This window comes from Hemicordylus capensis, chromosome 7 (assembly GCF_027244095.1).
Source record: "Hemicordylus capensis ecotype Gifberg chromosome 7, rHemCap1.1.pri, whole genome shotgun sequence".
Lineage (NCBI taxonomy): Eukaryota > Metazoa > Chordata > Lepidosauria > Squamata > Cordylidae > Hemicordylus > Hemicordylus capensis.
In genome coordinates this window covers 21,010,851-21,035,089 of record NC_069663.1, presented here as the reverse complement: position 1 = coordinate 21,035,089, position 24,239 = coordinate 21,010,851, and the positions used below count along the sequence as shown (strand labels likewise).

At 44.7% G+C, this 24,239-nt stretch overlaps 1 protein-coding gene and 1 long non-coding RNA gene across 2 annotated transcripts; both read right to left on the bottom strand.

Annotated features, from left to right (window-relative positions):
- Positions 1-539: 539 nt before the first annotated feature.
- On the bottom strand, positions 540-4,368 carry LOC128332436 (uncharacterized). The gene is made up of 4 exons (XR_008310653.1): positions 4,311-4,368; positions 3,662-3,718; positions 1,931-1,954; positions 540-726 (listed from the first exon to the last, which is right to left on the bottom strand). It is a non-coding gene; the product is annotated as an uncharacterized LOC128332436 (long non-coding RNA).
- Positions 4,369-4,485: 117 nt separating this feature from the next.
- LOC128332847 (aspartate and glycine-rich protein-like) lies at positions 4,486-16,577 on the bottom strand. Its single transcript, XM_053267617.1, has 11 exons — positions 16,486-16,577; positions 14,446-14,502; positions 13,787-13,810; positions 12,376-12,432; positions 11,210-11,224; positions 9,314-9,370; positions 8,959-8,979; positions 7,819-7,875; positions 6,998-7,012; positions 4,938-4,994; positions 4,486-4,491 (listed from the first exon to the last, which is right to left on the bottom strand). Exons 1-11 carry the CDS (start codon positions 16,552-16,554, stop codon positions 4,486-4,488), a joined length of 435 nt encoding a protein of 144 aa, XP_053123592.1. The 5' UTR covers positions 16,555-16,577.
- Between the last annotated feature and the right edge of the window lie 7,662 nt (positions 16,578-24,239).

Genomic DNA, 24,239 nt, shown 5'->3' with positions numbered 1-24,239 from the left:
TTGGTTGGTTGGTTGGTTGGTTGGTTGGTTGGTTGGAAGAGGCCTTATCGGACCATTGGTCCATCTTGCTCAGTATTGTCTACACTAGTGATTCTCAACGTTGGATTCCCAGATGTTATTGGACTTTAACTCCCATAATCCACAGCCAAAGGCCACTGGGCCTGGGGATTATGGGAGTTGAAGTCCAATAACATCTGGAGACCCAACGTTGAGAATCCCTGGTCTACACCAATGGGAAGAAGCTCTCAGAAGTTTCAGGCAAGAGTCTCTCCCAGCCCTACCTGGAGATGCTAGGGACTGAACCGGGAACCTTCTGTGGGCTGGCATGCAGATGCTCTTCCTCTGAGCTGCAGCCCCATCCCCTAAGAGGAATATATTACAGTCCTCCCATCCAGTCCCCCATCCAAATGCAAACCAATGTGGACCCTGCTTAGCAAAGGGGACAATTCCTGCTTGCTTCCAGAGGACCAGCTCTTCTCTATTATGGAATAGCTGCCACCTGGACATGTTCAGCAACATGCATTGACCTGGACATGCAATTTGTTAGTAAAGATGAGATTCTTTATTTGCAGAAGGGTCTCTGCTGGGGGTTGACAGCAGAGAGAGAGAGAGATTCATCCAGAACAATAATTCAAGAGGGAATGGCAGAAAGGTGGTACTCGTGGGCAAACGGCAGGGTAGGAGGTATCTCGATAGCTTCTGTGGTGGGTCTCTGGGCCATTAATACTGTAAGATAAGAAGAAAAAAGCCTGTAAGAATCATAACACAGAGAGAAGCTCCAACAAAGCAGCAAACACAAGAACCACCATAGATCTCCTGTCTGGCTTTAACCTTGGAATGCCAAGTCTCATATTGTAAAAAGGTGGATTCAGGCTGCACACGGCATTTGTGTTTGCTCTGCACACAGCAACGTTTATTGCAGGGAATCTCAAATGGGAAGGGAAATGTAGGGCTGCCAGTTTGTTGCGACCAGTTGCCAGTTTCCTGGCACCACATTTCCTCATAACTGGTCTCCAAACTTTTTTTTTAACCAGTATTTGCACATCAACAGAACTGAGGTGGCCGGAACTGACCCACAGCAGTGCAGGAAAGGCATTCTGCAGATCCTCAGAGAGACTCTCCATGAGTATTTCCCAGAGCTTTTCCCAGATGGGTGGTTGTACTGTGGCATGAAGCGCCGGAAGTGAAGCCATTCTGAGCTCTGCACTAAAGTGCTGCTTTTGTGGGGTGCACATCATGCACAGTAACTGTGAATTGTTGGGGGAAAGCTGAATAATGTCATAGGCTATATGGACCCCACCTTCTGTCACTGTCCTGACATTGCCATAAATGGTTCCCTAATGGGGATTCCCAGATGTTCTTGACTACAACTCCCAGAATCCCCAAGCAAAAGCCATTGCAGCTGAGGATTCTGGGAGTTGTGGTCAACAACATCTGGGAATCCCTGTTAGAGGGAATCCCTGCTCCCCAGCCCACCCCAGCGCATGCGTGGAGGCTAGGTGAGTGCCGTAGATGCGGCCTCCGCTGTGCGTAGTTCTTCCAGTTGCTGGCCGTATGGCCTGTAACGACTTTAAAAGGTGCCTTTCATCACCATCTCTGCACCACCCTCAATGGCCGCCAGTGAGTTGGCCATTGAGGCAAATAGGATGCTAGACCCTTGTGAATGGGGAAGATGGGAGTTGTAGTTGAACAGCTGAAGCACCTCAGGTTCATCACCCCTGCTCTAAATCAACCAAGTCTTATGTACATATTATACAGCTATTTCAACTCTCCAGTGATGAACAAGATGTAAGCATGGGAGGAAGTAACTCCACAGGATTCCAACAGATCTATGGCGGTAGGCAGCTATCCCCAAGGGATTACAGCATCTCTTCACCTCTAAAGCCTGTAGCCAACTGAGGGATTTGGAGAGACAACTACTAATACTCACCCAAATGAGGGGACTGTTATCATTCTGCAAGGCAAAGAACAAAATGTTATTCAAGCATGGCTCTCCAATGGAGCAAAAGTGTGTAATGTGCACAGGCCACTACTAGGGGAGCTGTGCCTGAATTTCCAATTTAAACCATCATTTCCCCCATAGGGAAATGTTTAAAAACATTTTTAAATGTTTTCTAACTTTTTAAAAAAATCATTAAAAATCATTTTTTTAAAAAATGCATTAAAAATCAACAGGGTGTTTGATCTCCTCAAACATCTGCACATTTAATGCCATCGTTATGTAGGAACGCCATGTGAAATGTCATGGCTTTCTGCCAAGCCATTCAGGAAGTATTCATATTTTTTTCATTTGGGGAAATTTTCCAAAGGGGCCCATGTCCAGTTCTTGCACAAAGACCCCTTCAGAGCTTGCTATGCCACTGACGTTATTCCTGTACATAACTGATGTTAACATTAACATTACATTAACTGACACCATTCCTGTACAACTGGGCATAGATGATCACAATCTGCAATTTCAGAGCTGGAGCTGTAGTTCAGACTCTCTTGTTTAGGCATGCATCAGGACGTGAACAAGGAAAAAGCCAGCAGTGACTGAATGACCCACTCTCTAGCCCCACTTCTTGCTCCAAAGGCACGAAACACAGCCATGGGAGAAGATCTGGAAGCCATCCATTGCTTTGCCATGTGCATGAAAGAGATGGAGATGTACAGATGACACGAGATAAGAGTGCTGGGATTGGCTGATAGGGTATATGGATTAGGAGTCTGGAATGTTTGGAACTAGCCAATGCGTACAGTACAAGGCTTGATTGTGCAAGATATTGATTTAATCTTAACAGTAAGTATTTAGAAGTGCATCTTAGAAGAGGAGAAGGAGCAGAAATAATTCTGAGGGACAAAGAATCCATGGTTATGGGAAGAGTAGAACCTCTGCATGCCTGTTGGACTACAATTCCCATCATTCCCAGCCACGATGGCCTCTGTAGCTGGGGATGATGGGAGTAACAATAATGTTGTTGATGCTGTTGACATGAACAGCATCGATGTCCAACCGTATCTGAGGGCTGAAGGTTGGGAATCCCTGGCCTACAGAATTGCTGTTCTGAATCTGTTCGATCACAGGGCCCTCCTGGGGACACCTCAGATCACCTGTTGACATTAGGAACATAAGAAGCTGCCTTCTACTGAGTCAGACCAGTGGTCTATCTAGCTCAGTATTGTCTTCACAGACTGGCAGCGGCTTCTCCAAGGTTGCAGGCGGGAATCTCTCTCACCCCTATCTTGGAGATGCTGCCAGGGAGGGAACTTGGAACCTTCTGCTCTTCCCAGAGCAGCCCCATCCCCAGAGGGGAATATCTTACAGTGTTCACACTTCTAGTCTCCCATTCAAATGCAAGCATGGTGGACCCTGCTTAGCAAAAGGGACCAGTCATGCTTGGTACCACAGAACCAGCTCTCCTCCCTTAGAGGACATTTGAGGTTGTCTAACTTCAGGAAAAGTAAGCCATTTAGCTAGAGACTTTGGAGATACGGAAGAAATATTTGTGGAATGTTTCCCACAAGTCAGGGTGAGAGGAACTGTAAGAAAGACAATATAACCGGATCATGGGAACCACTTTCGAGTGTTCACCAGGGTGCTTTCAAATGCTCTATAAGGAAAGGGATGGTCTGTCAGTCTAGAAAGTGATGACACCATTTCAGTCTCTCTCATACTTACGCCATTGTTATTGAAGCTGTTGTCACCAACGCTGTTGCCATCAAAGCTGCCACCATTCTGGGAAAAGAGGAGAAAGATACATGTTAGTTCCCCAGTGTGGCTCAGAGAAGCACAAAAGGCCTGCCCCCCGACCCCACAGTTTGGGCAGAGATAGCCTGGCCGTAGCTGTCCATGCCCTGATAAAATCTAGGTTAGACTACTAGAATGTCATGTAAATGGGGCTTCCCTTGAAGACTAGTCAAAAACTCCATTGGTGTCAAATGTGGCAGCTTCACTATGGTTGGGTACCAACCTCAGGAAGCACATCTGACAAGCAGTGAAACTGTTCTTCTCAGAAAACGCTTCCATACTTCACTCCTATCCCAAATTCCCCCCCAAAGTACCGAATCATCAAGCTGGCTACCTGAGAGCTCTTGTCCAAATTTTGTTTTGTTTTTTAATATCTGGACATGTTTAAACCCCAAAGAGATGCCTAAGGCAGTCTCTATTGAACGAGCCCGAGGCCACTAATAGACAACTCGTCTCTTTGAGATTTCACGTGTTATTAGAAGAATGCAGGAAGGAAATTGCGAAATCAAATCTTTCCATACCTCATCAGAAAATATTAGTGTCAGAAAGGATGAGTCACCTCCCCCTGGCTGATACTTACCACTGCAAAAGAATTCTGCAACAAAAACAAAAAGAAGAATTAAGAATTTATCCAGAAACTCAGAGGTTTTCTCTGTGGATCACACACACCTCCCTGATTAAAAAGCTGCAAATCAAAGGTACACACATTCCCCAATAGCAAAGCTATTCTCTCCCTGAAACTATTCTCTCCCATCCTATTCCTGAAGAAAGAGCCAGTATGGGGTAGTGGTTGGAGTGTTGGACTAGGACTGGGGAGACCCGAGTTCAAATCCCCAGCACAACCATGAAACTCACTGGGTGACTCTGGGCCGGTCACTTCTCTCTCTGCCTAGCCTACCTAAATTCCAAGTTTTACATACAGGACAACCTCGCTATCTGTGGATTCGCCATCCATGGCTTCATGTATTGTTAACTGACACTCAACCTCAGCATACATGGGGTGGGGGGAAAGGGGGTTAAATTCACATATCCGCAGGTCGGGGGTGGCCAGAGGTGACGTCAGAGGCAATTTCCAGCAGATTTTTTAAAAAGAGGCTATTTTGTGGCTCGTTTGTGTTTAAAAAAAAAAAAAAGCACTTACATGATGAGATGCTAAACTAAGTGCCTAAACAAAGTTGTGTGCAATTTGTAAATCTCCAGCACTTACGCCATTGTCGTTGAAGCTGTCACTACCAGCTACGTTGTTATCAAAGCTGCCTCCATTCTAGAAACAAAGGAGTGGAGATGTGAGTATTTTCGTGGTTCCCTAGCAGGAAGTTTTAGAGACATTCTTTCACGGGGTCAGTTACATCAGAGATCCCTCCAGACCAATGTTCCCGGTAAGTGGGATTCCCAGATGTTGTTGACTACAACTCCCATAATCCCCAGCCAAAGGCCAATGCAGCTGGGAATGATGGGAGCTGTAGTATCTGGGAATCCCTCTTACAGGGAACACAGCTCTAAACTTGCCATTTTTTGTTTCATTTATTGATTCACAAAGATAAGTTAAGCAGGGTAGTACAGAAACACACGACTAGAAGAACAGATCTGGTCTTTGTGGAAACTGATCCTATTCCAAAGGATTTGGGTTGTTTTTTTTTAATGTTTCATGGTTTTTACTGTTTAACTGATCTGAAAGTTTTAAATGTGATTTTAATGGAGTTTTATTGTATTTTAACTTTTGTAAACCGCCTTGGAATGTCTTATGAAAGGCAATATAAAAATTGAACAATAAACAAAGGAAAATAGTATATGTTTGCTGTTTCGTAGACCATTGCAAAAGATTTCCTAGCAACATTCCTCCTTGTTAAGTTGGTCCCCCCACCCGCCCCGAGTCCAGGTCTCATCCTATTTTATTTTATTTTATTTTATTTTATTTTATTTTATTATTAGGGGAGTGATATTTCATGAGTTAGTAGCCACCAGCCACCAATGCTCATTTAAGCAAGTATCTTCACTGGATTGGGTTTCCATTGGCTTAAGTGCATCTAGCTCACCCAAGGATTGAGCAAGAGATGTTTCTTGTTTCATGTTCTAACCACCAGAGGGCAGCAGAGCACTTCCACTGACCTACCAGGGTTCCAACACTTAGCTCAGTTGTACATGGGACGAGGGGTGTAGCTATCATTGAGCAGATGGGTTCAAAGAACCCAGGCCCCCCAGCTCCTGAGGGCCCCCCAGCTCCACCCCTCCCTATTTCCTTCATTATCTCCTTTGCTCAAAGGGAATGCCAGGGAGAGGGGCAAACAGGGGCCCCTTCTCCCCTAGCTATGCCCCTGCACAGGACACAACCACTGTGCCTTTAGACAGATGTCTCAAATAGGTCATTTTAGCACCTAATAGGGCTGTTTTCACCACCGTGCCGAGTCAATGGGAGAACCGTGCATGCTCCTGATTGGCAGTCATGGGTTTACAAAGAAGAAGTGTGTGTGTGTGGTGTGTGTGTGTGTGTGTGTGTGTGTGTGTGTGTGTGTGTGTGTGTGTGATCATGTGGGAACTGGGAGCTAGGAAGAATCGTCAGTGCCATTCGCATCCTGTTCCCAGCATTTTTTCCAGGGTGCAAGGAAACCTGTCCTCCTATCCATCTCCCCGCTCCTACCTTGATCTTTGCAAACACATGGCCACCAATCTGGCGTGTGCTCAGCTCTCCTACCCTGGCTGGGCACTCTTCCAACTCTGTTTAGGATGGTGAGAACAGACCCATGATTATGGAGATAGGGGTGTGCACAAATCCAAGTTGCCCGGTTCGGTTCGAATCCGCACCAGACTCGAACCGGAATGAGCATGTTCTAAACAGATTCTAAACAGAGTTTTGGCACACACACACACACACACACACACACACACCCCAAATTCTTTTATGTTGCTATCAGATTAAGATCTTGTTTAAGGTCTAATTCATAGGAGCTTACTGTTTTATTCTGTTTTATTATATTTACTATGTATAATATTCTGTTTTAATGCTTTTTATGTCTTTTGTATGGCTGTAATAAAATTGATTGATTGATTTGTTTTATTACATCTGGGCCATGTTTAAACTCCAGAGAGATGCTTAAGACGGTCTTTATTGAACGGGCCCAGGGCCACTAATGAAGAACTTGTCCCTTTGTGATTTCACATGTTATTAAACAAATCCAATAAAGAAATGGTGAGATCAAATCTTCTCATACAGCATCAGAAAAGATTAGTGTCAGAAAAGATCAGTTCCCACTCCTGGCTGCTACTTACCACTGCAAAGGCATTCTGCAAGAACAACAAAAGGGAGAATTAAGAATTTGTGCAGATACTCAGAGCTTTTCTCTGTTGACCACACACCCCTCCCTGATTAAAAAGCAGCCAATGAAAGGTACACATTCCCCAATTGTGAAACTACTCCCTCCCTACACATCCTATTCAAGAAGAAAGAGCCAGTCTGGTGTTGTGGTTAGAATGTTGGACTAGGAGTGGGGAGACCTGAGTTCAAATCCCCGTTAAACTCACTGGGTCACTTCTCTCTCTGCTGAGCCTACCTAAATTCCAGGTTTTCCAGAACTGGATGAATAATAAAGGAAGAAAAGGAACAAAGACCCTAAAAGAGTCTGAAAAGGCAGAAATATATTTCTATAGCTACACAGTTATTTAGCAGCCACCTAATGGCACAGCGGGGAAATGACTTGACTAGCAAGCCAGAGGTTGCTGGTTCAAATCCCCGCTGGTATGTTTCCCAGACTATGGGTAACACCTATACTGGGTAGCAGCAAAATAGGAAGATGCTGAAATGAACCTTCTCATAGTGCATGGGAGGAGGCACTGGTCAACCCCTCCTGTATTCTACCAAAGACAACCACAGGCTCTGTGGTTGCCACGAGTTGACACCGACTCGAAAGCACGCTTTGCCTTTACACAATTATTTATCATACTGCGTTTATAAACCTGTCCAGAAAGAACTGTAAACTATATTGGCATTTGGTGTCCAGTTATCCAAAGAACTTGGACCACCTCTGCTGAACCCATTAACATTATATTCTGCTGAGCTGGTAAACAGGGTGGTATCGATCTCTAGTACTTACGCCATTGCCGTTGAAGCTGCCACTACCTGCTCTGTTGTTATCAAAGCTGCCTCCATTCTAGAAACAGAGCAGAAGAGGAGGTGTGAGTGTCTTCTGGTTTCCTTAGAATCAGGAAGTTTGTGGGGAGCCTTTCTCAGGATGACTTTCCTGGAGAAAGAACTCCTGACCTAGCCTTTTCGTAAGGCCTGTTATAAATCTAAACACTGAGCAGGAATGCACAAATGTGCACCCAGACAAACTTTGCAAGTCCTCATGGGAATTGATCAGGAGTGCAGTGAGGTAATTTTGAACGCTGGACCTAATGAGCTTATGGGGACCCCTCTGCAAAATAAGCATCTTCTCTTAAGAGAGGAGAGCTGGTCTAGTGGTAGCAAGCATGACTTGTCCCCATAGCTAAGCAGGTCTGCCCTGGTTTATAAGAATGGGAGACTTGATGTGTGAGCACTGCAAGAGATTCCTCTCAGGGGATGAAGCTGCTCTGGGAAGAGCAGAAGCTTTCAAGTTCCCTCCCTGGCAGCATCTGCAAGATAGGGCTGAGAGAGATTCCTGCCTGCAACCTTGGAGAAGCCGCTGCCTGTCTGTGAAGACAATACTGAGCTAGATAGACCAGTGGTCTGACTCACACACACACACATACACTTCACCACAAACCCACAGGTCTGGGCCAGTGCATTTGGGGAGTGGGGGCAGGGAGAACTGCACAACCCCCAAAGATTTCATAAATCTTCATGATCATTCACCACAAACCAGCAGATCTGGGCCAGAGTGCATACATGAGCCCCAATTGATTCACAAAGATTCTTGATCATTCACAAACTGGGTCACAACCCATGTCCCTTGCTCCACAGTTGTGAGAGGCCAGAATTTCCAGGCAATCCTGGTCAAGCTACTGCGGTCCAGGATCAGATCCTGGTTATCTATCCTGGTTAAATGCAAGCCACAGTGGTTGGACCAGAATTGCCCAGAAATCCTAGGCTCTCAAGATCAGTTATGCAAGGCTCAATTATCCTGGTTAACTCCTTAGCCAGGATTGCCAGGATTGTGTGAATGCAGCCAAAATATTATTAGTACCCAAGGAGCAAGTTGTGAGTTTAATGTAGTGCCAAAATAGCTCAGTCACATCCATTTTCTGATACTTACTCCTCCATTGCCAAGACCATTCTGCAATTAAAAAAAAGGGGGGGGGGAATCAGGAATTAATAGTGTCCCCAAATACCCAGCACCTAATCAAATGAGCTCATGCCTCCCTGATTTAAAAAAGTGTGTGCCAAAGAGCAAAGGGGTTTCCTTCTCATCATTAAGTTGTGTAACACATTACTAGCACTACAGCAGAATTAACATGAATGGAGGTTGGACCTCATCAAAAACGTATCATCTGGGTAGTTCCAAAGAGAAATCAGTTGAAAGGGTTGCTACACTTTCCACACTGGACCATTTTTTCTGCTGCCAGGAGAGTCATACTAACCAGTTCAAAAAATGCGTGTTGGGTACTTACTCCATTGTCATTGAAGCTGCCAGATCCTACTCGGTTCCCATTAAAACTGTTTCCGTTCTGGAAAGGAGCAGAAAGAGAATCATTTCATTGGATCAATGGAAGGAGCAAATTAATTTCATGGAGCTAGTCTGTGTCAGAGGATGAGAGATATACAGCATTTGGTGTATTGGAGAACAATATGGACTGAAACAGCTGAAAAGTAGCCAGGGAAGTAGATAAGTGTAGAAAAGGGTAGGATTGTCAATGCTGATCTTAACAAGAACAAGAGTTCCTGTGCCTTTAACAAGTGCCTCCCTTCCATCCAGAGATGCAGTCAGTACAATTATTTCCTGTCCACATTAGGGAAAGATTCACCTGCTAAATTTCTGCTGTTTGACACAAGATCCCTGCTAGGAAAAATGTTGGCAGGAAACAAGCAGAACCTTTCACCCAGGATTAAGATCCACCCAGTTATTGTTGGTGGATAGCTGTAAATACTTTGAATGCCCATACTCCAAGGGGCAAAACATCCTCTGCACATAGAAAGCTGGCATCTCAAGGAAAAGGGTGTTAGTCTTTTCTCTAACAGGCTAGTTTTCAATATGCGGGTAGTGGGGAGTAAGGGAGACTCAAATGTGCAATCTCTGAATTATTACATCCTGAAATAGTTCCACCCAAGAAGGAGTGCAGCAGGTCTGTGTCTGCATTCTTCAACTGGCTCCTTTCTTCAGACAGCACTGATTTAAGTGGCCATTTCACTGCCGCTTACATCAATGAACCTGAGTTCAACTGGGTTAGGTACATGGCATGAATGCAATTCCACAGGGCAGTATTTTTTTTAATATGTTCTAATCACCAGAGGGCAGCAAAATGCTTCTCTTGTGCAATGAGTTTGGAGTTGCCACATTCAGAGTTACATACATGCGAAGGTGCGATAGTGATTTTGAATAATTAGTGGTGATAAGATGGTGAATTTGAACAGATTCCCTCCTTACTGAGCAAAGAGGTGCCTTCTTAAGTTAGAGGTTTCTCTTTACCTAGCAGGGGAACAGCAACTGGCCCTATCCAGCCCCAGAACAGCATCTCTCTAGAGCAGTGGTTCTCAACGTGTGGGTCCCCAGATGTTGCTGAACTACAATTCCCATAATTCCCAACCAAAGGCCAATGGGGCTAGGGATGCTGGGAGTTGTAGTTCAGCAACATCTGGGGACCCACACGTTGAGAACCACTGCTCTAGAGGCTGTTGCTGGTGTCTATGTTATGTTTCTTTTTTAGATTGGGAGCCCTTTGCGTATAGGGAGCCATTTTATTTATTAATTATTTATATCTATGTAAACCGCTTTGGGAACTTTTGTTGAAAAGTGGTATATAAATATCCATTGTATTTGTATTCATAGTTACATCCAACATTTCTGCACATAATTTGTATGATAAAGAAGCTACATCTGCTGAAGTCCCCCAGTGATACTATGAGAAGCACTGGAGAACAATTCTGTGTTGCATCTGTTGGCCCAACATGAAGGACATGTTGACTTTATTCCAACGGTGGCAGAAAGTAACCCCAAGCATGACCATTCTGGGAAGAGAGCAGCCAACTGGCTCTGGGTGAACCCCAGTTTCACTTGGTTACCCCCAACTATGAGACACCTCCAAAATATCCATACATCCCCAATGGTCCCCAGAAGGCCTCCTCCATTTTTGGCTCTTCCTCATGTTTCTACACAGATCACACGCCAGTAAATTAGGTAGACAACACTTGTCCAACACTTTTTCCGTTCAGCTGCTGCTGGACCCATTCATAAGCAATCTCGTTTGGATTTGGAATACGATTCAGACTCAAAGGAATAAATATAATGGGATAGAATGTTTTAAAGCAGAGTCAAAATAGGCAAGTCATGTGTGTTTGATGATACTCACAGCTGCAAAGGAATTCTGCAAGAACAAAGATAAAAAAAGCATTGTTATGTACTATTTTAAATATAAATGTCTAAGTATGAATTAAGAGCATCCCTAAATAGCACCAGTCCTTTCTCAGTGGAACAAATCTTCCTGACTGGAAAAAGCAGTCAAAAAATAATATATTCCCTCCTAGCAAGGCAATGTAGTTCCTATCCACCTTATTAAGAGGCCACCAGAGTAGTGCCAACTCAAATGAAGGACTCCCTTCCCCTCAAATTATCCTACCCAATTTTCCTTGGTGGGCTTCATGCTAGGGATGTGCATATCGGTTCAAATTTGAATGGATTCAACTCAAATCTGGGTGAACTGAGTGAATCGAATTTGAATAGAATCACCCCTTCAAAAAGCAATTCAATTTGAATTTGAAATGAATTTTTGAAACTTGATTCGGAATCCATTTGAGAGCCATTTGGCACCTTTTAAAAAACCATTCAGTCCCCCTGATTGGTTAAAAAGGTGACAAAACAGGTTCAAATTGATTTGAATCTGGTTCAAATTCAAATTGAATTTTCAGGAGGAATTTGAATCTGATTCAAATTCAACATGAATTTTTGAAATTAAGTTCAAATTTGAAATGAATCAAAAAATTCATTTCATGCACATTTCTCCTTGATGCTTGTTATAGCTTCCTTGAACACAACTGCCATGCAGTCCCTCTTCTTACAAACTCCTTCCCCAAATTCCACCTTTTCTATAAACATCTTGGTACAACTCTTTACTCGCATCCCCATCTGATCTGGAAACCTTCCTGCAGCCTGGAAACATAGCTCTATATTCACCTGTGAGGAGGAGTACAGATCTCCCCCTAAGTGTTTGTGGAGTCTCCCTTCATTGTCCTTCTCCCCTCTCCCCCAACCTAATAATCCATATCTCCAGTCCCCCAAAACCTATTTTCTCCCCCGCCCCACAAAAAAGTTTCTTTCCTCCCCACACCCCACTCAAAATTTAACTGAAGAGTCCCTCCCTAAGATTCCTCACTGTCTGCACCCCTGGACTATGGGATGTTCAAATGCCAGCTCATCTGAAAGCATCACCCATAACCAGCTTCCTAGCCCAGCCACACGATGGTCAACTGAACAGGCAAAAACAAGGCATTGTGCCATTAGCAGATCTCCAATACTTACGCCATTGCCGTTGAAGCTGCCACTACCAGCTACGTTGTTATCAAAGCTGCCTCCATTCTAGAAACGGAGCAGAAACGGTTTGTGAGTGATTTGTGATTCAACGAGAAACAAGAAGTTTCAGGGACAGGCTTCCTCGGGCTCTCTTTCTTGGAGACGGAACTCCAGACATGGCCTTTCTGAAATGTCTGCAGAGTTACAAAGCTATCTGCTGAATTGAAATGTGCAGGCATGCACCGTACTGTGCCAAGGGAACTGATCCTGTCTATTAAGATCGCTGTGAAATTGAGAGTTCTATCTTTCCTCCCTATATTCTTCCTTGACCAACTGCTCCTTACCAGAGCCCCCAGAGAGTTAGGGGCAATACTTAGGAGTCAGTAGCCACTGGACATTTAAGCAAGCATATTCTGGTTTTGATTTCAGTTGGTTTAGCCACATGTAACTCTGCACAGAATAGGGCTGCATTTTCCCGCTCTTACCACTAGAGGGCAGAAAATGGCTTCTGTTGGACTATGAGATTAGGAAGAGGCCCATGGGAAATGGAAACAATGCATTTCCATATTTGCATCAAAGGAACCAGATCAGCACCCTGCTACAGCTATGGCGGAGAAACTGCACCTACTGTACTTCCGCAGTGCCTTTAGCTCAGTGGGAGAGCAGCTGGTTTGCATGCAGGGGGGCCCAAGTTCCGTCCCTGGCAGCATCTCTAGGTAGGGCCGGGAAAGACTCCTGCCTGAAACCTTAGTGAAGCCGCTGCCAGTCAGTGTAGACAATACTGAGCTAGAGGGACTAACTCTGTCCCTATTCTGAATCCGGGGGCCCAGCACAAGGCCTGCTAAGGAAGCCAATTGGATATATTGGCTTCATTCCAACCATACCAACTGGTGATCTCCAGCCGTAGAGTTCGGAGGAGTGGGGATCGAGTTTTGTTGGGTGGTGAGTTGCCGCCAGCTAAAGCACCCTCCACTAAATACAGACATCCTATCTACAGAAGACCTTTCAGGACTCCGTTCCGGAGATTGGAATGGATTTTCAGGACTCCGTTCCGGAGATTGGAATGGATTTTCAGGACTCCGTCCCGGAGATTGGAATGGATTTTCAGGACCCGGTTCCCACAGGGATCTCCAATCAGCAAGTGGGATACAATGGAGCACTTAAACAGCTCTTGACTTATTTAAAATTTCCAGCACACCTTTCTCACACAAAAGGGCCGACCACGGCTGTTTCTCTTCCGCTCGTGCTGGGCTTGTCACAAAATCCATTTTGGGGATTTTGGGTATAGCCCAAGGAGCAAGTTGTGAGTTAGAATGTTTAACTGCAGGTTAAATATATTTATTAAAATATATTAAATATTTTGAGAATATTTAACGGCAGAGTCAAAATAAACAGGACACATTGGATCGTTGATACTTACTGCTCCTCCGTCCCCGTAGCTATTCTGCAATAAAAAAGCGGGGGGGGGGGAGAAATTAATAATGTCTCAAGTGCCAAAGTTCTAGAAAAGAGCTGGTCTTGTGGTAGCAAGCATGATTTGTGCTCTTAGCTAAGCAGGGTCCACCCCAGTTGCATATGAATGGGAGATTTGATGTGTGAACACTGTAAGATATTCCCCTTTGGGGATGGAGCCGCTCTGGAAAGAGCATCTAGGTTCCAAGTTCCCTCCCTGGCAGCATCTCCAAGATAGTCCTGAGAGAGATCTTCTGCCTGCAACCTTAGAGAAGGTGCTGCCAGTCTGTGTAGACAATACTGAGAGAGATGGCCCTATGGTCTGACTCAGTATATGGCAGCTTCCTATGTTCCTATACATTTTTTAAAGAGAAAATAATCTGTCTTGCATATAGCAAAGTGATTTCCCTCTAATAAGAAATGACAAGCAGCAAAATTAGCATGAATAGAGATTGTGGGGTGTGGAGTGCACCCTTTTATTTAAAAACAAAACATTTGGCAAGTTCCAAAGAGAAGGAAGCAAAATCAGCCAAAAGGTTTGCTATACTTTGCAGGGAAGACCATTTTCCGATTGAGGGGAAAGTAATACAGATGGGTTCAAAATACAGAGACATTCTGAGTACTTACTCCATTGTCATTCATGCTGCCTGAGCCTACATTGTTGTAATCAAAGCTGCGTCCATTCTGGAAAGAATCAGAAAGAGCATCATTTGGGTGGGTGAATGGAAGGAGAAAATTAGCTACATGGAGCTAGTCTGTCAGAGGACAGGAACAAGATTAGCTCTATCAGGAACTGGAATGTCCATCTGGGGGAAAGTGGGAGAGAAACCAAGGTAAATAAGTTGGGGTCAGCAAAAAGTTATCACTGAGAAGCAGCCAGGAATGCAGATAAGCTTTTTTAAAAAGGCAGGGTTGCCAACATTGATCTTGTGAGGGCTCCTGTGTCTTTAACAGGTGCCTGTCCATGTTGCAGAAACTCAGCAAGTACTGTTTTACCCCATCTTTATTTTCTCTCCACTTCAGGGAAAGTTTGCCTGCTACATTTCTGCTGCTCTGGCTGCTGTTAGACACAGGATCCCTGCCAGAAGAAAAGTTGGTGAGCTACTCTATCAAAAGGACATGGCCAAGGAAAAACAGACAAACAGTGTCAGGACTTCTCATCTGGGATAAAAAGCCACCACATTGTGATTTTTAAGGTAAAGGTAAAGTTGTGCCGTCGAGTCAGTGTTGACTCCGGGCGACCACAGAGCCCTGTGGTTGTTTTGGGTAGAATACAGGAGGGGTGTACCATTGCCTGCTCCTGCGCAGTCTGAGATGATGCCTTCCAGCACCTTCCTATATCGCTGCTGCCCAATAGAGGTGTTTCAGTGGGGATTCAAACCAGCAACCTCTGGCTTGCTAGTCAAGTCATTTCCCCGCTGCGCCTTAGGTGGCTTGATTTTTAAGGGAATCGCTGTAAATACTTTGCCCACACTGCGAGGAACAACATATCATCTACACATGGAAAGCTAGCATGTACAGAACATTTTTTTCACTCTTGTCTTTTCTCTGACCGGCTAGTTTTCTATATGGAAGGAGGCAGCTCTCATTTAGGGAGCATCAGATGTGCAATTCTGAAAGAGTCAAAAAATGGATGCTGAAGTTGTTTGCTTTCTAATGGCAACACGGAGTTCCTCTTTAACCTTTCAGTTTGTTTGAACTGTAACCTTTTTGGGGCAGTGACTGTTTCCCATTTGATATCTATAAGATCAGGACAGAGGATATGTCAGGATTACTGGAAGATCTCTGGGTGAATTGCAGTAGATCAGCAGGGACTCCTGACTCCCAATAGTCTGAGAAGATCAAGTAAAAATGCAAATAAATAAATAAGTGCCATGGTTGGACTAATGTGCATGGCTTATCTCCTAGCCTCAGAGTCCCCCATTTTAAAAAAAAGGAGTCATAGAATCATAGAATTCTTGTCCAGCCTCCTTCTCAGTGCAGGAAACTGTGACAGATCCAACATCTGTTTGAACATTTCCAGCAAAAGAGAGCCCACCTTCTCATGAGACGGACTGTTCCACTCTCAAACAGCTGTTAGAGTTGGGATGGTTTTCATCGTCTTACTTCCAGAGTCCTCCTCCTCTCAGGTGAATACAGTATTTAACCTGTATTTTTAAGGGGGTCATCTTAAATGGCGCAGCGGGGAAATGACTTGACTAGCAAGCAAGAGGTTGCTGGTTCGAATCTGTATCGGGCAGCAGCGATACAGGAAGATGCTGAAAGGCATCGCAGCGATACAGGAAGATGCTGAAAGGCATCGTTTCATACGGCGTGGGAGGAGGCAATGGTAAACCCCTCCTGTATTCTACCAAAGAAAACCACAGCGCTCTGTGGTCACCAGTAGTCGACACCGACTCGACGGCACACCTTCACTTTGCCCTTACCTTAAATTCAGAGTCGTCTTCTATTCGGGCAAATACAGTATTTGAAAGTAACTCCCACAGAGTTCAATGAGACTTACTCGCAGGTAAACAGGCACAGGCTTGCAGCCTTTGTTTCTTGGAATGAAGGCTGCAGTCCTATGCACATTTAATCCCAGATAAACATGCATAGGATGGTCACAACATTCTCCTTGGGTACCTCCTGGCTACCCATCACAAAGCAATAGGTCGGGATCTTTCTTACCCAGGGGGCAGCTGTGGAATCCTGCAGAGAGAGCAGGGAGATGAGGAGGAAAGCAGCGACGACCTTCATTTTTAGTTGCTTCTTGCTCCCTTTCTTTCTTAAGATGGGGTTGGGAATAAATGTGGGGAGAGGCTGTATTTATACAGGGTTCCCTCTGGGAGAGTGCCAGCTTCTATGGGTGGAAACCAGTGACTCAGCCTTAAAAGGAGCCAATCCCTGCTTTCCCCAGGCCTCTTCTCTCATAATCCATTCTCTCCGCCTTCTTTCCTTTCCCAGGATGCTCCTGGGCACTGCTTCTGACCTTTTCCTCTTGCCCCTCTATATGTTCTGCGGTCACATTTCTGCTTGTTATCTACAGAACTTGATGGAGACCAATCCCAATTTCCAAGGAATATCCAGTGACCAGTTTGAATTTCAAAGGGTACTGCCTCCATTTCTTCCATCTGACAGTTGTCTTGCTTTAATATCAAGGCTCCTGGCCACCTTTTAATCACACTTGCGTTTGTTCCTAATAGCACTGCATCTTAGGCTGTGTAGTCTTTAGGCCAACTAAGTAGCCATTCTCGCACCAGCACGTTTCACTCACCAGGATAAAGTATTATGGCATGAAGGGGTTAAAACATTGTGAGACTGCAGGTGCTGTGATATGAAAAGGTTGGAATGTTGTCCAAATAGACAATGCTCTTCCATATAATTATTAAGATTGAGCCGAAGGTTTGGCACTGAACCCTTTCAGCTATGGAGCAGAAGGTTTCAGAAAATCTGCTCACCTTTTCCTCCATCACTGCCTGCTTGATGTTCTGATATTCCTTGATAAGTAGCATTCATGCTGCTGCTGCTGCTATGTGCCCTTTTCCATTACTCATAAGACATCAGAAAACATTGCTCTCACTCTGATTTGGCTTATTGGGCAGCCAAATCTAATTGGTTGCAAGGTGCTCTCATGAAGTCAAATCCGAGGAAGGGTAATACCTTCCTTCTCAGAGCCGGATTTGGCTCCGAATCACTCCGTTAGCCCAGGGTAATTTGGCTCCCTGATGATAATTGAAGCCAAATCACAGTGAAAGCAGTAATTGTTGTCCTCTATATTGCCTTCTGGGCAGTAAAGCTGACACTTATTTGAGGCAGGGACCATGATCACCACAGCCACTATGCTGGCACCTTATTCTGCACATTTGCAGACCCCGCTGCAAACCTCCCTCTTCGCTGTCTGTGAGCACAGTGGCAAAAGGAAGAGTGTCATTTTGGCTCAATCCCAATCAATATAAGTAATAAATGCTCTTGTCAAAAACATGGCGGTCTGCAATATGGCCCCCCAATTGCCATCTGGAAGTAATAGAGGTGCAATATTTCAGTTCAGTGTTCTTTGAGATTTAGCTTCCTCTGAATTCCGAAAGGCCAAAGTACTTTTTAACACTCAAGACAAGCTTGGTCCGAACATTTCCCCCCTGCTTTGACCACATGTAGCCACAGAGCTTGCAAGCTGGATCCAGGCCATGCAGAAGGCCCAGGTGCCTCAACCCTTTCCTTTACCACCTGACAGGAAAGGGCAGAGAAAGTCTTTTCCTTCACCTGGTCTTCCAGACCAGATTTCAGGCCCGACAGCTGCATTTTATATCAAAACAAGCAAACAAAAAAATTGGAAGACAAAACAAGGCCTGTTCACACAACCATTTGAATCTAGGTTTCATGTGGGTTACCAACATTGAAGCAGTAGCGACTGGTGCAGGTGACGCAGGGTGGGGGGGGGGAGAGGCACCTTTAAGCATAAATTAGTAGGTGCTTACCTCTGCGCCGGCTGCAGCTTGCCACCAGCACTCCCTCCCTGCCGTGAGGGATCGACTCCACGGAAACCAGGTGAGTGGCAGAGCTGATTCGCCACTGTACAGAATGCTCAGAGCAGCTTGCAAATGAAGCCAGAGTGGAGGTAAGTACCTACTAATTTATACCTAGCTGCTACTTAATTGAGCATGTGAAGATCCTCCAAGGTGAGGATCTTGGGCCATAAACCACCTTGGTATGGGTTCATACAATCCATTCAATGCGGGTAACCCACATCCAACCTAGATTGGAACGATTGTGTGAAATGCCTTCTGTGTTACTGAGCATCACATGTAATGTGGCCCAAAGTTGGTAACAACATCATCATCATCATCATCATTTTTAATTTACTTATTCGATTTCTATACTGCCCTTCCAAAAATGGCTCAGGGAAATAACAAATAAATTACACAGAGAAATAACAAATAAATAAGATGGATCCTTGTCCCCAAAGGGCTCACAATCTAAAAAGAATCATAAGAGAGACACCAGCAACAGTCACTGGAGGGGGTGCTGTGCTGGGGTTGGATAGGGCCAGTTACTCTCCCCCTGCTAAATAAAGAGAATCACCACATTAAAAGGTGCCTCTTTGCCAAGTTAGCAGGCGAAACATTGGGCAGAACTGAAGTATCAGGGACTACAGATGTCTTCCTTCCACATATGGTTATGGATACCACTTGGTAAGCTCATACGCAGCTATCATGTCGCTCCTGGTTGCCTGAATCCTCTCTCTCTGGTCCCCATTCACACACACACACACACCCCATGTGGCTGGTTAACTGGACTGTTCGTTTGTTATCCTCCTTTGGCTGGGAATCGTGTTTGCTCAAGGTGGGTGGAAATCGGTTTGCACAAACCAGGTAAGACTCACCAAGAATTTGCAGCACAAGATTTGAAGATAAAGACTTCTGGTGGGAGGGGCAAGAAAAACTCTTGGGAGGGTGTCACATTCACTGATAAGGTTGGATTTGTTTGGACAATGATATGACATCATCCACAAGAGTAAATGGAAATTCCGATGAAATGAGGGGAAGAGTTGGGTGCTATGAGCAGGTCTTCCGACTATTCTAATTAAAGCAGGGAAAGGGGTTCAGATTCAGTGTCTCCTCTAGGAACATAGGAGGCTGCCTTCTACTGAGTCAGACCCTTGGTCCATCTAGCTCAGTATGGTCTACACTGACTGGCAGCAGCTTCTCCAAGGTTGCAGGCAGAAGTTGGCGGTTTATATTTGCATTGGTAGTTGTCCCTACTCTGTCCAGTGAGCGAATGTGTTTTAAAGCGCCTTTATCAGATTTCATTGATTTTTTTCCAATGTACTGTTTCATTTTATTTATAGCTGTTTGTACTTTCTGTATGACAAATATGAATACAACTAATAATTTATATACTACTTTTCAAAAACCTAATGGCGCAGCAGGGAAGCAACCTGCCTAAAAAGCAGGAGGCTGTTGGTTCGAATTCCTGCTGGTGTGTTTCCCAGAATATGATTATATTGGACAGCAGTGATATAGGATGGTGCTGAAAGGCATCATCTCATACTGTGCAGGAGGAGGCAAAGATAAACCCCTCCTGTATTCTACCAAAGACAACCACAGGGCTCTGTGGGCACCAGGAGTCGAAACTGACTCGATGGAATATCTTTCCTTTTAATCTTTTCAACAAAATTTCCCAGAGCGGTTTACATAAAAATAAACAAACAAACAAAGATGTCTCCCTGTCCCCAGAGGGCTCACAATCTAAAAATAAACATAAGATGGCTTTCTTAAAAATAAATAAATAAATAAGACAACAGCCACTGGAGGTGGCTGTGCTCAGGACGGATAGGGCCAGTTGCTCTCCCCCTGCTAAATAAAAAGAATCACCACTTTTTAAAAGGTGCCTCTTAGCTCAGTTAGCAGGGGACTACTTCCTATTGCCTGACATCTGGCTAGGCTTTGTGAGACAGCAGAGAATGAGGGCAATAAATAGTGGTGAATAATGTTGATCCCAAGTTAAGAAATTCCTTTAATTTCAATGGCATGACTTGGAGTCATCTTCCTCCGTATATCGGAGAATGTGCCCTGTACCCACAGTAGGATGTCGGTGGGCAAACTGGGTTCCCAGGGTGTGTTTCCGAATTCTGAATGCTGAGAATAAACAAACTGGGGGTGCCCAGTCACAGTGATGCACAGCTATGAGTTTCCAGAGACACCTGCCTGGCTCGTGTTCAAAATATAACCCTGTGCTAGATAGATCTTTGCTTGCCTCTTCCATGGCAATTGGCCCACCGTCCAACCCCTGAAGCAAGCTGCTTTACTCTGCCTCATGCTGGAGTCGCCCGTATGCTCTGCTGGTATATATGTGCAAACCTAGCAAATATTCCAAAAATGCCACATGTCTCCAGGACTCTCTCCGTCAAAAGGAACCAGACCCTGAGTAATGTTGTGTCTGAACATTCTCACCACTTGGGGAAGTGGAAAGTGTCTGGCAATCTTCTTCCTCTTCCCATTTTTTAAGTAACATACCACCGCAAAAAAAGCCTCAGAGATTACGCAAATGAATCTGTGTCTCAACCCCATCCATTAAAGTTCATCTCCACTGATTAAAAAAAATATTTCTGCCTCATTAATCAGCTAAAGATTTTGAAGACTGATGACCAATTAAAGCTGGCAGCCCTAATTTTCTCATTTTTACTTACAAGGAAGTCCCACTGCATTCATTGAAGTTGTTTCCCAATCTAAGCACACATAACATTTTATTTTATTTACTTATTGTTAGATTTTCATACCACTTTTCATTAAAATAATCTCAAGCAGTTTACAAGACATTTAAAAGAATACTAACCTATAAAACTGCACAATAAAAATTACATTTGAATATAAAAAATACAAGTCTAATTAAAAGTTGTTTTGTTTTTTTTTAAAGTACAATATAACCATATGATACAAAGCAGCAGCAACAGAACACTCATATAAAAGCCCGTGTAAAAAAGCCAAGATTTTGCTTGCTTTCTAAAAACAATGATGGAGGCTGGGGAGCAGATGCTCACCGGGAGAGCATTCCAAAGTCTGGGGGCAATAACTGAGAAGGCCCTGTCCCACATGCATGAAAGACATAACTTGGAAGCCATATAGCCCAATCTTACAAGTGTTTTCTCAGTGATGGTTTCTTCCAAGTAAGTATGTAAACCACTACCAGTAAGTAAATTACCACCAATACTCCCTGTTAACAGGGATTATCAGATGTTGACTACAACTCCCATCAGCTCCAGCTCCAGTGGACTTTGGTTGGGGATGATGGGAGTTGTAGTCCACAATATCTGGGAATCCCTGCTAATAGGGAGCACTGGTCACCATCTTTGTCTAGTTTAGATTCCTAAGTGAAAGATTTTTTCTGGGGTGGTGCAGAAAATTTTCACTGTAAAGGTGACTCGTTTCTTTTTGGAATATTTTAAAACCAAAACTGAAAGTGGGGGAGAGTGAGGTCATTCACACAACTGGGTGGGTGGGGCAGTAGGCGGGCAGAGGAGAAGGCTGGTGGAATTCACCTTCCACCCAGACGAACGCTGGTCTGTTGCTGGGAGTGCAGACGATACTCCAGACAATCCATGCTGTGTGCCATAGTTTGGAGCTCCGGAGGCCAAGACGATGGCCCGGCCTCCAGATATCCCACAATGCACCACGTGACATGCATGATTCATTGGGAGATTCCCCCCAGGAGGCGGGCACCCTAGGCTGAACATAGCACCAGCGAACACACAATCTTGGAGCGTGGGTTGAGGTCTCGCTTAGGGATGTGCAAACCGGTTCGGAACTGAACCGGAACCAATCCAAACCGAACCGGGGGGGATTTCAAGGGGTGCCTGACTGAACTGGACCAGTCTGGTTGAGGTCCAGTTTGGACTCAAACCAGACTGGACCAGCTAGTTCTGTTCACACCCCTAGTCTCACTTGAGCCCTTAACCACTGCTAAGAGCCAGGTTTAAAAGCAGGGCTAGGCAGCGCTGTCCTGCCCTGCCTGGATCAGGCCCAATCTCAGAAGTTCTCATATGGGCTTCCCTTGCCTGGGTTAGGATGTGCATGAGAATAGCCTTACTGTGTTGACATCAATGGAACCATCATGCTAATGACAGCTTGAAAGTCGTTTTCATGGAAAATAAAATGACTTATTTCATCTCCTAGTTTTTTAAAAACAAACAAACACCAAAGCCGAAAAAGCCATTCTATCAAATGCTGCCAAATAGGGGTTAAACAGCAATTGATTTCATTTCGCTAAATTATTAATCCATCAAAATGCAATCATTGTGATTCCAGGGACACCCTAAGGGAACTGAGTCAGAATGTGTGAGACTCTTGTTAGAGATCATACTAGGCCTATTCGAAGAGCTAGGCCACCCCAATCTGAACCCTACAGGACTAGAATGATACTCACCATAGACAGTACAGTACACCATAGAGAGCTGGGGTAGTTGGTACCATCTGGAAGTGATGAATACTCTGCAGTTTTTGACCAGGTCTACAGGAGAGCCCTTAACCCCTCTTAGGAGAGGAGAGTGGGTCTGGTGGTAGCAAGCATGACGTCCCCTTAGCTAAGCAGGGTCCATCCTGGTTGCATATGAATGGGAGACTAGAAGTGTGAGCACTGTAAGATATTCCCCTCAGGGATGGGGCCTCTCTGGGAAGAACAGAAGGTTCCAAGGTCCATCCCTGGCATCTCCAAGATAGGGCTGAGAGAGATTCCTGCCTGCAGCCTTGTAGAAGACATTGCCAGTCTGGGTAGACAATGCTGAGCTAGATGGACCTATGGTCTGACTCAGTATATGGCAGCTTTCTATGTTCCTATGTACACCCCTAGAGATGGAAAATAGCTGATTGCACTGCAGTCCTTTCAGATTTTCAGATTTCAGTGTCTTATTGTGCTTTTATTGTCCTAACTGTCGGGTCCAGCCTAAATATCTTTTCTCTGAGAACAGTCTAATTCATTCTGATGGAGCTAAAATTCTCTTACCCAGCCCAAGTCTTCTTCTGACAAATGAAAGTGAGCCCTTTGAGAAATCCTTTTTATGTATTGTAGTGGAACTCTGCTGGAGTGCAATGAAATAATTCCTCTCGCCATCATACTTAAGTTCAGTGGAAAAGAATCCTGCACTTCTACTCAACCCTAGCCACAGCTGGAACATACTATAGATTGATACCTCTGGTGGCAGACAGTTCCACAGGTCAGTTGTTGTGCAGAGGGGGGGGGGACTGTATTCATCTTGAATCAGTTACCTATTAATTGAGTGGTGTGCCCTCTTCTCGTGGCAACTTGCAGAAGAGTAAACAGCCCATGAACGATAAAGAGCCACAGTGGGGTATTGTCCTTTCCCAAGCCAGGCTAATGGCAAATGCCAAATATTTAGCATCCCCACCCTGTAACAATGTTTCAAGGGAGGTGGCTAATACAGAAAAGAAGGCAAAGCGATATGGTCTATTTGGACGCCAACACCACCCATGATAAAGTCCTTGGCTGAGGTCAGTGGAAGGAGCTGATTCCAGTGTGAAGGATTGATAAAGCCATCCAAGAGCAAAGATAGATAAAAGGGGAAGTAAGGATAAAGGGTACATTTTTATATAGACAGCTGTTCAGAATTGAGCTGCCACCCATGAGGTATACTCAGAGGTGCTCTTACCCCCGGATTACAACGCTGAAGTCCAGGACCTCCACAGCCCCTGGGGACCCCAAGATCTTCTTTAGTCTGTCCAGGGTGGTGTGGTTGCCTGGCCGAGCATGATGATGCTTAATTTGCAGGAGAGGGGGCCCCTCCATAGGCCTTTAGGTCCAGGCTCCAAAATTAGCTAGGTGCACCTATGGGGATACTGAAAAGAAAGACATTAATATAATGTGTCTTCGTTTGGACCTGAAACATTGAGTCGACACTTTCAACGAGCTGGTCAGTCACCGACAGCTCAGAT

What these genes read in the sequence shown, in the direction of transcription:
- LOC128332847 (XM_053267617.1), bottom strand. Translation starts at nt 16,554, where the DNA reads ATGAAGGTCGTCGCTGCTTTCCTCCTCATCTCCCTGCTCTCTCTGCAG. An exon ending in GCAGCATGAATGACAATGGA is followed by an intron (nt 13,811 to 14,445) that starts GTAAGTACTCAG and finishes TTTTTATTGCAG; the next exon opens with AATAGCTACGGGGACGGAGG. An exon ending in GCAGCTTCAATGACAATGGA is followed by an intron (nt 8,980 to 9,313) that starts GTAAGTACCCAA and finishes TTTTAATTGCAG; the next exon opens with AATGGTCTTGGCAATGGAGG.